This window comes from Carassius carassius, chromosome 38 (assembly GCF_963082965.1).
Source record: "Carassius carassius chromosome 38, fCarCar2.1, whole genome shotgun sequence".
In the NCBI taxonomy this organism is placed as follows: domain Eukaryota; kingdom Metazoa; phylum Chordata; class Actinopteri; order Cypriniformes; family Cyprinidae; genus Carassius; species Carassius carassius.
In genome coordinates, this window is record NC_081792.1 from 25,625,761 (window position 1) to 25,638,630 (window position 12,870).

The following is a 12,870-nucleotide window of genomic DNA, read 5'->3' on the forward strand; positions in this document are numbered from 1 at the left end:
ACTCTGACTGCAAATAAAGGGGGAGGTTTCTTCATCCGGTTAATAATAGCCAATAGCATGATGTGGACTAGAGTTTAAAGGTAGTGTGCTTTTGGAGGTCAGTTGATGTCGTGTGCAGGTCATGATGGATCGAGCAGCTCTCCGGCTTATTCTCCTGGCCGTCTTTCTCATCTCAGCTACTTCTGATCCAGTTAAGAAGGTAAGGGTCAAATTGTAGTTCAAGATGAAGAAGACTGAGTCAGAACTCTAAAATACTCCACCAGTATAAAACAACAGATTTAATATTTGTATTTAAGATTGAGACAAGCTAGATCTTGTCTTAATCTAATTTAAAATATGTGCTACTGTTCAAAATTCTGAGGTCAGTTAATTATTTTTTATATGTACTTTTATTAATTAAACTGGTCAAAAGTGAGAATAAATTTAATTTCTAGATCAAATAAATGCTTTTCATTTGAACTTTATTCATCAAAGAATAATGAAATATCTCTTATGCTTCCATAAAAATATGAAACTATGAACTGTTTGCAACATTAATTAATGCACATTGATTTTTGAGCTGAAAATTTAGCTATGCACCACAGGAAAATAATAATAATAATAAAAATATATATATAACTGTGTTATTGTATTATTTTTTTAAATAAATGCAGCCTTGGTGAGCATAGACTTAAAAAAAAATAAAATCCATCATAGGAACTCCAAACTTTTATACAGCAATGTATCATGTATTTTGATTTTACAGTTTGTCGTATACAGTAATCTGTCTGTCTTATGTTTTTTCTTGCTAAAACCACAACACAGTGTACAAAACTAACCATTTGTTCTCAACTGCGTGGTTTCTCTGTTGAGATTTTTAACAGTATTTTCATTTTGATTATGCCCTCAATGCCAGAGTTGACAGAAAAAGGCAATTTGACATCTTTCTAACTATTGCTCAATTGTGTACACTGAGATGCAGTCACCACAACATATTTGTCTTTTAGTCCAAAGGCCCTTTTCTCCAACCAATTTCTGAGCAGTAAATATTTGAGCAATTCTAAACAAACAGTTAACATGCGCAAGCCAATAACTTTGACCATACATTAATTTGAGTTAACTATTAATTTTCTCAACAGAAACAAGATGTGGATATATACAGCTTCTACATTAACTCCACAGTCACCAGTCGCTATTCCACAACAGTCATCACAAGCCGTGTTGCAAACACACTGAATGAATCTCAAGAGATCCAGTTTGAGGTCAAGATTCCCAAGAACGCCTTCATCAGCAAATTCAGAATGTGGGTGAACAAGAGTAATGTTATAGAAGTAGAAATAAAGAGCCATTTATAGTATGTGGCCATCAGATCAGGTCCATCTGCTGCAGCCAAACAAGAAAAAAATAAAGATTTAGAATTTTTTGTTGTTTTCAACGTATTAAAGAAAGAGAAGCTAACAGTACAAATGTTAATACAAACAAACATATTAAGTGGTGCTACTAATTCTGTGTGATGGAAAATTATTTTATGCAAAATGTCTGAGATAAACAATTTAAGTTTCTGGTATGTTAAGAGAATGTCATTGTGTAATTTTCTCCATAGGACCATAGAGGGAAAAACATATGATGGGGTTGTGAAGGGAAAAGAAGAAGCTCAGCAGCAATACAATCAAGCAGTATCTCGAGGACAAAGTGCTGGACTGGTCAGGTACTGGAATTAATTTAAATTAGGTCCATAAAATATGCATTTATAGTATGTTTAGTACGATGCTGGGATTTTTTTTCTCTTTCAGATCTGTTGGAAGGACTTTAGAGGACTTTAAAACTTCAGTGACGGTGGCTGCTTTAAGTAAAGTGACCTTTGAGTTGACCTACGAGGAACTGCTAAAGCGCCGCCTCGGCAAATATGAGCTACTCATCAACGCCCAACCGATGCAGCCGGTGGCTGACTTCAAGGTAGAAGAAGATACAAGGAGGATATGGATAATCAATTTATATGGATAGAGAGATAATGTTTCTTTAACTTACATTAGATGGATGTGCACATCCAAGAGAAACCAGGAATTTCCTTCTTGGAGGTGAAAGGAGATTTGAGCACCGGTGATCTGGCCAATGCCATCAAAACCACCAGAGCAGACAAAGACGTAAGAGTTTAAATTAGGGTTAAAACACAGTTTAGATGCGCTCAATATGCTCATACACTTCAAATAAAGATACCATATGACCAAACTGATCATTTCAGGCATGGGTGACCTTCTACCCCACACGAGATCAACAGACCAAGTGTAAAAGCTGTGGAGAAAATGGGTTGAACGGAGACCTGCTTATAACATACGATGTTGAGAGACGAAGTCCCAAAGGAGAAGTCGTGGTACATTTTCAATAACATGCTTTAAAAGATTAAAATAATATGATCAAAACAGAAAGAATTAAAGACTGGCCATGTAAAAAGACATTAACGGTATTCTAGAATTATATCCTGCTCTGTTCTCACAGGTGTCAAATGGCTATTTCGTCCACTACTTTGCTCCCTCTGATGTTCCACGTATTTCCAAAAATGTGGTGTTTATCATTGACCGCAGTGGCTCTATGTCTGGCAGAAAAATAGACCAGGTAAATGTCAACATTTCAGTCAAATCAAAAGATTATAATCAGCTATGAAATGTTTCATCAGTATACATTCTTGGAGGACCTCACAGCATTTTGCATTATTATGGTAAAAGGACAGGGATTTCTGTATTGAAATCAATGTGAAGTTGCTTTCTTTAAATTAGTAAAACAAACTAACAAAACAAAACAAAGCTGTCCATCTATGGTAAATGTGAATATGCAATCACAATGGAGAAAGATGTGTAAATTCCAGATATGCTGACATTCTTTAGACTCGTTTGGCACTGCTGAGGATTTTGACTGATCTTGATGAGGACGATCACTTTGGATTGATCACATTTGACAGTGAGGTTAGCTTATGGAAGCGTGAACTCCTCAAAGCTACTGAGAAAAACCTGAAGAATGCGAAATCTTTTGTGAAGGAGATCAGAGATAGAGGAGGTGAGTTACAGTGCTAATGTTACATAAGGAGTAAGAAGGTTGAACCTCAGTGACACAACTATGTTCGGTCTTCCTTCAGCCACAGACATAAACGCTGCAGTTCTAGCAGGAGTGGACATGATCAGTCGACATCCACGAGAGGGAACAGCCTCCATCCTGATCCTGCTGACTGATGGAGACCCCACTTCAGGCACAGAAATACTGATACATACAAACGCCCACTGCCAACATTTAGCTGTTTAAAGGAAAAGCAGCATCAGAACTGCCTTAAACATTAATATTGTCAATATTGTCAAATAGGTAATCTATAGTTTCACACTTTGTTATTGCTACATACAGGTGAAATCAACATAGAGAAGATAATGGCCAATGTTAAAGAGGCCATTGGGACAAAGTTTCCCCTCTATTGTCTTGGTTTTGGATATGATGTCAATTTTGACTTCCTGACAAAGATGTCACTGGAAAATGGTGGAGTTGCTCGCAGGATTTATGAAGATTCGGACGCTGATCTACAGCTGCAGGTGAACTACAGACAATCATCTGTGAATTCATCCTCAATGCTGAACTTTGTCTGAGTGCATTTAAAGTTTGCTTGATTTTTAGGGCTTCTATGATGAAGTTGCCGTCCCTCTCCTCACTGATATTCAACTTAAATACCCAGGAGGGACAAACCTTACCAAGACCACCTTTAGCTTGTACTTTAATGGCTCTGAGATTGTGGTGTCAGGACAAATCACAGACAACAGTGTGGAGAGTTTCACCACTGAAGTCATCGCAGTATCAGTAAGATCTTCACCAATCTTCTCTTTAGCAGCATATTATTAGGATCAATGGTCGATTTTAAAAAAGCTGAGAATAGCTTTGTTTGTATAGTGGGTTATGGATCAGAGTGTTACTGACAGCATTCCTGATTAAAATTCTCACTAGTATTTTTATTTCTGAGCAGAAAGGCAGTAATGTGACGTATCAGGACACTATAATGACAAAAGACCCCAGTGATGTCCCTCCTGAGGATGAAGATTTCATGCAGAGATTGTGGGCCTACCTTACAGTGAAGCAGCTTCTGGAGAGACAGTAAGTTTATGAGTGATATGACAATCTGCGATTTAAGTTCAACATTGAAAACATCTTTCTGTCTCAGGGTACTTCTTAAAGGACAAGAGAAAGAGGATGAAAACAAAGAAGCTCTTAAACTCTCCCTGAAATACCAGTTTGTCACTCCCCTCACCTCGATGGTTGTTACCAAGCCACAGGAAGGTGAAGTGGAAGTTGCCGACAAACCCAAAGAAGGAGAAGCGCCGGCCAGACCTGCAGGTGAGACCTGGAAAGTTACACTAACGTTATAAATGAAAGTGTACAAACCCTGTGCAAGTTTCATTTTAGAAAGCTAAATAAACTGCAGCAATATGAAGAGTTATAAACAAATATATTAACCATCCATGTCTACTAAATATATCTAATAAATAAAAGATGATTAAAAGAAAACATTTAATTTGTGCATCCTACAAGTTAAGGCTCTGACATACACATGGCAAAGTTCTTTAGCATTCTTAGCAAATAGGGCTAAAAAGATATTAGAATTATCCAAGCAGTGGTTTACCGTTAATGAATGTCTCCATTGCTGGAATGAATATGTAATGATGAATATGTAAAATTTGTTCTACATGCTTTCCTATCCATTATAAAATAATTGAAATAACAAAACACAGTGGTGAGAAAACGTACTCGGTTACTAAACGTAACCTCGGTTCTCTCTAGAAGAGCGAACGAGTACTGCGTCTTAGCTAAGACGCTACGGGAAAAGTCTCTTTTCACGAAATACTGAAGCAAAAAAATTATCCTTAATTTTGTATTTTTGTAAAGCGCATTTGCAGCAGTACACAGCCATAGGCGAGACGGCTCGTTCGCTCATTGGCTTGTTCTGCGGCAACTGCACAGCCTATCGAGCGCGGGCTGATGCAACATCAGACCAATAAGGGCGCTTCGCACCCTTCTTGCCACTTCCCGCCGAAACGGGTGTGGCCCAACCTATAAAAGGAGCTCAAAAAGGCTGACTCACCTGATTTATTTCATCGCCGAAGCGAACCAGAGTGAATCGTGCGCACGGCAGAGAACGCAGTACTCGTTCGCTCTTCTAGAGAGAACCGAGGTTACGTTTAGTAACCGAGTACGTTCTCTTACGAGAGCTCTGTCATACTGCGTCTTAGCTAAGACGCTACGGGAACCCAATGCAAAACGCCGTGCGCGCAGGGATCACACACCAATAAACCTGAAGCAACGCCCAGGATTTACAGTGCACAGTCACCTGAGGGACTCACAGAGAGTCCAGGACAGAAAAGGGGGAAAGCCCTCCGTCCCATATCTAGCAGCATCCGTAGATGCGGCAATATGACATCACACAGCCAAGGCAAGCCTGACCAATGTGGCAATGCGGGTCTTACGCAATACTGCCCATATAACAGTCGGCAGCGCATAGCGCTCATGAACTCAGAATTCCCTTCAGGGCCCTGATTCGACTATACCGACAGCAGCCTTGCTTGCAAGGCGGGAACCTCCAGGTTATAGAACCTGATAAATGTAGACGGCGAGGCCCAACCTGCCGCCATACATATATCCTGCAAGGAGATCCCAGTAGACCACGCCCACGACGAGGCGACACCTCTTGTGGAGTGTGCTCTGACGCCCAACGGGCACTGATGGCCCCTGGAAGCATAAGCTAACGCTATGACGTCAACTATCCATCTGGATAGAGTCTGTCTCGAAACAGCCATTCCCTTGGAACGTCCACCGAACGAGACAAACAGCTGCTCCGTCTGCCGAAAGGCAGCAGAGCGAGACACATAAGCTCTTAAAACCCTGACAGGGCAAAGAAGACTCGAGTCTCTATCCTCTCCTGACACCGGCAGGGCTGACAGGGCAATAACCTGAGCCCGAAACGGCGTGTTGAGGGATTTCGGCACATAACTGTGCCTAGGTTTGAGTATTACTCTTGAGTCATTAGGCCCAAACTCCAAGCACGACTGGCTCACCGAGAGCACGTGCAAATCACCCACACGCTTCACCGAAGCAAGAGCCAACAAGAATACTGTCTTGAACGACAGATGCTGAAGGCTAACCGATTGGATAGGCTCAAAAATGGGGGACCCTTCATGGCCTCCAAAACCGCCGCGAGGTCCCACATAGGGACTGACGGAGGTCTGGGAGGATTCAGCCTCCTAGCTCCTCTGAGGAACCGGATGACCAAATCATTCCTTCCTATTGACTGACCGAGCGCTGTTTCAGAAAACGCTGCGATGGCCGCCACATAAACTTTGAGCGTGGATGGGGCTCTGCCCTTATCCAACAGCTCCTGTAGGAAGGAGAGAACCTCCGTCACCTCACAACTAAGGGGTGAATATCCTCGAGCTGTGCACAAGCTGGAGAACACCGACCACTTCGAGGCATACAGACGTCGTGTCGACGGAGCTCTAGCCTGAGTGATGGTATTCAGCACTCCCACTGCGAGATCAGCGGGTAACCGTTGAGCGCCCACACATGGAGGGACCACAACTCCGGTTGAGGGTGCCAAATCGAACCCCTGGCCTGCGAGAGGAGGTCCCTCCTCAACGGTACTGGCCACGGGGCGACATCTGCTAACTGCATCAAATCTGGGAACCATGGTTGGTTCCTCAAAAGAGGTGCTACAAGCAGTATTGAACATCTCGTTTCTCTCACCCGTTCTATCACCTGCGGAAGAAGGGAGACGGGAGGGAAAGCATAAAGCGGGCAGCACGGCCATTCCCGTGACAGCGCACTTTCGTTCTTGGAAAAGAACGCAGGGCAGTGAGCGTTTTCGTGGGACGCGAAGAGGTCCACCTCCGCCCTGCCAAATCTCTCCCACAACAGCCGGACTGTTTGCGGGTGTAGAGACCATTTGCCTGTAGGAACATTTCCTCTGGACAGCCTGTCTGGACCTAGATTCTGTAGCCCAGGCACATGCACTGCCCTCAGCGAACGCATGTCGCGCTGAGCCCAAACCAGGAGGCGTTCTGCTAGCCTGTACAGGTTTCAGGACCCGAGACCGCCCTGGCGATTTATGTAGGACACCACAGACATGTTGCCCGAACGGACTAAGACGTGGTGATCCTTGATTTGGGGACAAAAGCGCATCAGCGCGTTCTCCACTGCCAGCATTTCCAGACAGTTGATATGATGGAGCTTTTCCCGTTCTGACCATAGGCCAAAGGACGGTCTGCCCTCGAGCAGCGCTCCCCATCCGGAAGTGGAGGCGTCCGTCGACACCATCTTCACATTCGGGGAAGTCCCCAGGCTTACACCTGATCGGTACCAACCGTTCGCTGTCCAAGGTGCCAGAGCTGTGACACAGCTCTGATTGACCTTGAGATGCAGCCGGCCAGACGCCCACGCTCTGTGCGGCACCCGCGTCTTCAGCCAGAACTGCAGGGGGCGCATGCGGAGGAAGCCCAGCTGCAGAGCCGGAGATGCTGAGGCCATGAAGCCCAGCATCTTCTGACAGTGTTTGAGCGACACGGTCGCGCCGCAGCGGAAAGAACTCGCTGCGCGCTGAATGCCTATCACGCGCTGTGTTGACAGCCGCGCCATCATGGAACAAGAGTTCAGAACTATACCCAGAAACAGAATCGTCTGACTGGGGTTCAGCGAACTCTTCGCCCAATTGACACTGAGGCCGAGCTTCTCGAGGTGATCGAGTAAAACGGCCCTGTGGTCCACGAGCTCCGCTCGTGATCGGGCCAGAACCAGCCAGTCGTCCAAATAATCCAGCACTCGCATGTCTCTGAGTCTGAGAGGAGCGAGCGCTGCATCCATGCACCTCGTAAACGTACGAGGAGCCACGGAGGACTGTAAACTGGTATGCCTGGCCCTCGAAGGCGAATCTCAAATATCGCCTGTGGTTTGACGCTATCTGTATTTGAAAATACGCGTCCCTCAGATCTATTGACATGAACCAGTCCCCTCTGCGAATCTGCGCGAGGAGTTTCCTGGTCGTAAGCATTTTGAACACTGCGTTTCATCAATGCCTTGTTCAGCTGTCTTAGATCCAGTATGGGCCTGAGACCCCCGTCTCTCTTGGGCACCAGAAAGTATCTGCTGTACAGCCCCCCCCTCGCTTTGATCTTGAGACACAGGCTCTACAGCTCCCTTGCTCAACAGTTTTGATATTTCGGCCCGAAGTATGTGTGCTACTTCTGTTTTGACCGTAGTTTCGACGCGCGCTGAAAAGCGCGGAGGGCGTCGAAAAAAAACTGTAGCGAGTAGCCTCTCTTTATAATGCCTAGCAGTCAATCCGAAACCCCTGGAAGCGCTGACCATGCATCTGCATGAATGGCTAAGGGCTGGATGCGAAGCGCGCTCTGTTGACCGGGCAACGGCTGCACTCGGGTGTGCTGTGCATTTGAGGCGGGGAGCGCGCTGATCACAGTGGGCAGATCGCTCCTCCTCGACCCCGTCCCGGCGCTTAACCGACTGGGGGAAGGCTGAGCAGGTCCCGTGGGACTCGATATGTCTGCGAGTAACTGTGGGCTGCATATGTGCACATTTACCACTTTCAACTCGCTGTCTGCCTGTACAGAGCGTACGTGCACGGGCCTCGTTTTTACAGAAGCCACGCGCCGTATGTGACATAGTGTATGTGGGCACTGGGGAGTGGGCACGTTTACTATGCGGCGCGCTCGACCGATCTGTGTCGATCTTATGTGCGCGAGCCCTGTGTGCAGGGCTGTGCTTACATGTGGAGATGGGCACTGAGGAGTGGGCATCGTCACTGCATTTATAGCACCATCGGCCGTGGCCGGACGAACGTGCACGGGTTTCGTTTTTACAGAAACCACATGACGCGTGTGACATAGTGATTGTGGGCACTGAGGAGTGGGCACGTCTACTATGTAGTGCGCGTGATCGACTTGAACGGCGGAACTCATACACCGGCGCTTCGATGAAGCAGCCATCGTGTGTAGTGCCGACGCAGCGTCATGCAGCATGCATAGATGGCTTTCCTAGGATGGCTTCGGGGCTCCCGGCCTCATCGTAATCCTCTGCCGCGGTCCCCGCGGCGCGGGGCGACGGCCGGTAGAGCGAGAACGGGGGTCTCGAGCTGCGTTGCTGAAGCTGTTGTGATAACTGCTTTTGTGTGCAGGCAAGCGGGCAACTGTGCAGGCTTGCGCATTGCAGAGAACGCTGAGACAGTCACAATTCCTGGAACTGAAACAGCGGCGCGCTTGGGTGAGAGCTCGGCCACAGCGGAACTCGTACACCTGCGCTTCGATGAAGCAGCCATCGTTAGTAGTGCCGACGCAGCGTCACACAGCAGGCTTTAGATGGCAACACCGCTTTTGCCGCCGTCCAGCAGAGGAAGGAAGTGAGTGGTAGTTCCTGTTTTTAGCATCATCAGTGTGGAGAATGCTAGTGAGACAGACGAACGAGTTCGCGCTGAATATGGAGCGTTCCAAGCCTTCGCCACCTCTTCGTGAAGCTCAGGAAGAAATGAGGCGGGCTTTGAGAAGTACGCGCGCGAGGACACGCGCTCTCTGCTGGCTTCGGGCAGTGAGGGCTGGGCGAGCTCCGAGGATCTCGCGCCTTCTGCTCAGAAGCCCAGCAGAGAGCGCGTGTCCTCTTCCCCCGACGCGGCCCTGAGATCGACTTCCTCGGACGACGCGCCGGCAAACAGCGGGCGCTGCCCACCGGGAAGCGATGCAGGGGGGGCCGGTGAAGCAGGGCGAACCGGCGAGCTTGGTTGAGCTGAAGACGTTTCCGGAATCCACTGCAAGAAGCGATGCTTTTATGGCGCCTCAGCGCAGCGGAGAATGCAGGCTCAGAGAAAAAGGACAGGCGAGTCCTCAGAGTCACCATGGCAACAGCTCGCAGTGGGGGCATCCGCCGTCAGCGAGCGCGACCGCTGCATGATCTTCACCCAGGCAGGAGACACAGATGACGTACCGGTCTCCCTCGCTGAGTGGGGCTCTGACGAGCCGCAGGAAGGCATCTTAAAAAAGACGCGAGCTCTTTTACGAGTGTGTGTCGCAGGGCGAACACACACACACACATAAAGAACAGCTTGGATATAACAGAATTGAAAGGATATAGGCACCGGATAGCGCAGCAGGAACGACAGTGGAAGGCGGCGATGCCAGCAGCTTCAGAATGGCTCGTCCTGCTGATGTGCTTTCTCAGACGGCGCTTGCTTCCTCCGTGATCCAGCGATGCGTGAGCTTCGCTGAAGAGATGAAAAATCAGGTGAGTCAGCCTTTTCGAGCTCCTTTTATAGGTTGGGCTCGATAGCCGCAGGAAGGCATCTTAAAAAAGACGCGAGCTCTTTTACGAGTGTGTGTCGCAGGGCGAACACACACACACACATAAAGAACAGCTTGGATATAACAGAATTGAAAGGATATAGGCACCGGATAGCGCAGCAGGAACGACAGTGGAAGGCGGCGATGCCAGCAGCTTCAGAATGGCTCGTCCTGCTGATGTGCTTTCTCAGACGGCGCTTGCTTCCTCCGTGATCCAGCGATGCGTGAGCTTCGCTGAAGAGATGAAAAATCAGGTGAGTCAGCCTTTTCGAGCTCCTTTTATAGGTTGGGCCACACCCGTTTCGGCGGGAAGTGGCAAGAAGCTGCGAAGCGCCCTTATTGGTCTGATGTTGCATCAGTCCGTGCTCGATAGGCTGTGCAGTTGCCGCAGAACAAGCCAATGAGCGAAGGAGCCGTCTCGCCTATGGCTGTGTACTGCTGCAAATGCGCTTTACAAAAATACAAAATTAAGGATAATTTTTTTGCTTCAGTATTTCGTGAAAAGAGACTTTTCCCGTAGCGTCTTAGCTAAGACGCAGTACGAGAGAGCTCTCGTAAGAGAACCACAGTTAAGAAAGCATCTGATCATAGCCATGTTGATATTTTTTCATGAGCTCTGCAATTCTGCACTCCAGTCAGGTCAAATGTATTTTTTAGCACTTTATGTAGTAGATTGATTTAAAGCAAGGAGTCCATTTCTTTTTCAGTTAGAATAACTTTAACGTCTATTATAAAGCAGCTTTCGCTGGCCACTATACGCAGTGAATAACACTTTTCTCTTTGAATTTTAATTAGCAAAGATGCCGCATCCTGTACCTTATGGTATGTTTGATGAAACACACATTTCTATTACTCTATTTACATAAACTATTGCAGAGAATTTAAAGTAGTGAAAGATCTGTTCTTCTGGATTGTGATGTACATCCGAGTGAAACAGCTTATTGAAAAATGTACATTACATTAGTCGTAGTCCTGCATTCATCACCAGAGAGAAGTCTTTCATGACAAGACTGATTAAGATATTTTGATTAAAAATGACAAGATCATAAATGAAAAAGTGAAACACATACTTGGATAGTTCACAATAAGACTTATAACATGCATTTAGAAAATACATTCATTTTATTTCATGCGTACTTTAATATACTGCATCTTCCCTGAAGTACTTTTTTTTCATTTCCAAGCACCAGGATTTTGGCTGTACCAGTCTCAGGGAGGTCTTCCCGGTCCACCAGGAGCTTCAGGAGTACCAGGAGTGTTGCGAGATAATGGATCTCCTCTAATTCAGCGTGGTATGGCTTTTTTATTGTTTTTTATCTTTTTCTTGTAAAATCACATGTAAAATGTGAAAATGTGCTTCTTCTTATCTTATTGCTTCCATAGTGTTCAGATCAAGACTAGCCCTTTTTCTAAATACTGCTTTGAAAAAAAATTAAATAAAAAAAAAATATATATTAATTTTGGTGGGAAAGGGATAGGAAAATGGGGTAAAGGGTGAAAAAGGATGGGCTTACTATACAACACACATAACGAAAAAAAAAATTCGTAATTTACAGATCCTTGATTCATGCTTACAACATAAAAAAATAAAATACAAATAAAAATGTTTTCAGGTGGACGATATCACACTGACCCTCTTCAGTCTATACGTAGGTGGTTTAATTTATTTTCTCTTCTACATTTATCAACCAGATTCTGTAATGAATAAACACAGCTGCCATGTACATTCATGTATGTCTTGTCTAATTATTTTATTTTCTATTATTACTTATTATTACGAATTATTACTTATGTCCAATTATTAAGTTAGTCAATTATTGTACTTTATAAGAAATTAAAGTCTTTTATTGCCTTTTTAATTGCTAAACCTTCTTCATTCCCAGCTTCATATGCAGTAGCTCATGGTATGTATGACAATGTTCATTTTGTGTCCAAAAACCTTTTATAACAACAACAACAACAACAATAATAATAATAATTCAATTTTAGCTAAAAGAAATCAAATGTTCTTCAAATGTTCTGATTATCAGTGACAAAGGCTCACATAATGGTGTGGAAATAAATCAAGTAAAGCATTAGGTGTGATTTAAATTTGAAAATATATTTTAATCATGGAAATAAATGTTTTATATTTTTTTAATTTAATTTAAATTTAGCTCTAGTTTGTGATAGTAATTATTAGGAAATATTTTATGAATAACTGTTGTGATTTTGAGAGTTATTACCACATTTGGTACAGTTTAATTAGTAAATAATTTAATGATTTCTTAATTTAATTATTTAATAAATGCATTGCTACAGCTTTTTCATAATTTATTGATTTTATTATTACATTATGAGTGCTGTAACTTAATGATAAACTTACTTAGCATGAAAAATTGAATTACTGCATAAATAGCCTGTCTTTGACTTTTTAATGACTAAACCCCCCTTTTATAGATATCAGACCTGCCGGCAGATTGCTCCCTGGTATGTATGAAATGCTATAACTTTGATTCTGCCTTGTGTCAGGTGAACGCATACAAAAATGCAC

The 12,870-nt window shown here is 44.6% G+C and overlaps 1 protein-coding gene across 2 annotated transcripts; it reads left to right on the forward strand.

The window, feature by feature from the left end:
• Nucleotides 1-45: 45 nt before the first annotated feature.
• LOC132119643 (inter-alpha-trypsin inhibitor heavy chain H3-like) lies at nucleotides 46-12,841 on the forward strand. 2 transcript variants are annotated; one of them, XM_059529790.1, is made up of 18 exons: nucleotides 46-199; nucleotides 1,119-1,282; nucleotides 1,583-1,687; nucleotides 1,773-1,935; nucleotides 2,013-2,123; nucleotides 2,222-2,350; nucleotides 2,476-2,592; nucleotides 2,862-3,030; nucleotides 3,110-3,214; nucleotides 3,364-3,551; nucleotides 3,634-3,813; nucleotides 3,977-4,104; nucleotides 4,172-4,344; nucleotides 11,133-11,159; nucleotides 11,522-11,629; nucleotides 11,951-11,986; nucleotides 12,221-12,241; nucleotides 12,777-12,841. In XM_059529790.1, the coding sequence occupies exons 1-18, from the start codon at nucleotides 122-124 to the stop codon at nucleotides 12,824-12,826; spliced, it is 2,052 nt and encodes a 683-aa protein (XP_059385773.1). In that variant the 5' UTR covers nucleotides 46-121; the 3' UTR covers nucleotides 12,827-12,841. The 2 variants fall into 2 exon arrangements, with proteins under 2 accessions (XP_059385773.1, XP_059385774.1); XM_059529791.1 differs by lacking the exon at nucleotides 11,133-11,159.
• Nucleotides 12,842-12,870: the final 29 nt, after the last annotated feature.

Coding starts and splice junctions, on each gene's coding strand:
- LOC132119643 (XM_059529790.1), top strand. CDS start 122: ATGATGGATCGAGCAGCTCTCCGGCTTATTCTCCTGGCCGTCTTTCTC. Junction 200..1,118: donor CTTCTGATCCAGTTAAGAAG/GTAAGGGTCAAA, acceptor TTTTCTCAACAG/AAACAAGATGTGGATATATA. Junction 3,215..3,363: donor GCTGACTGATGGAGACCCCA/CTTCAGGCACAG, acceptor TGTTATTGCTAC/ATACAGGTGAAATCAACATA.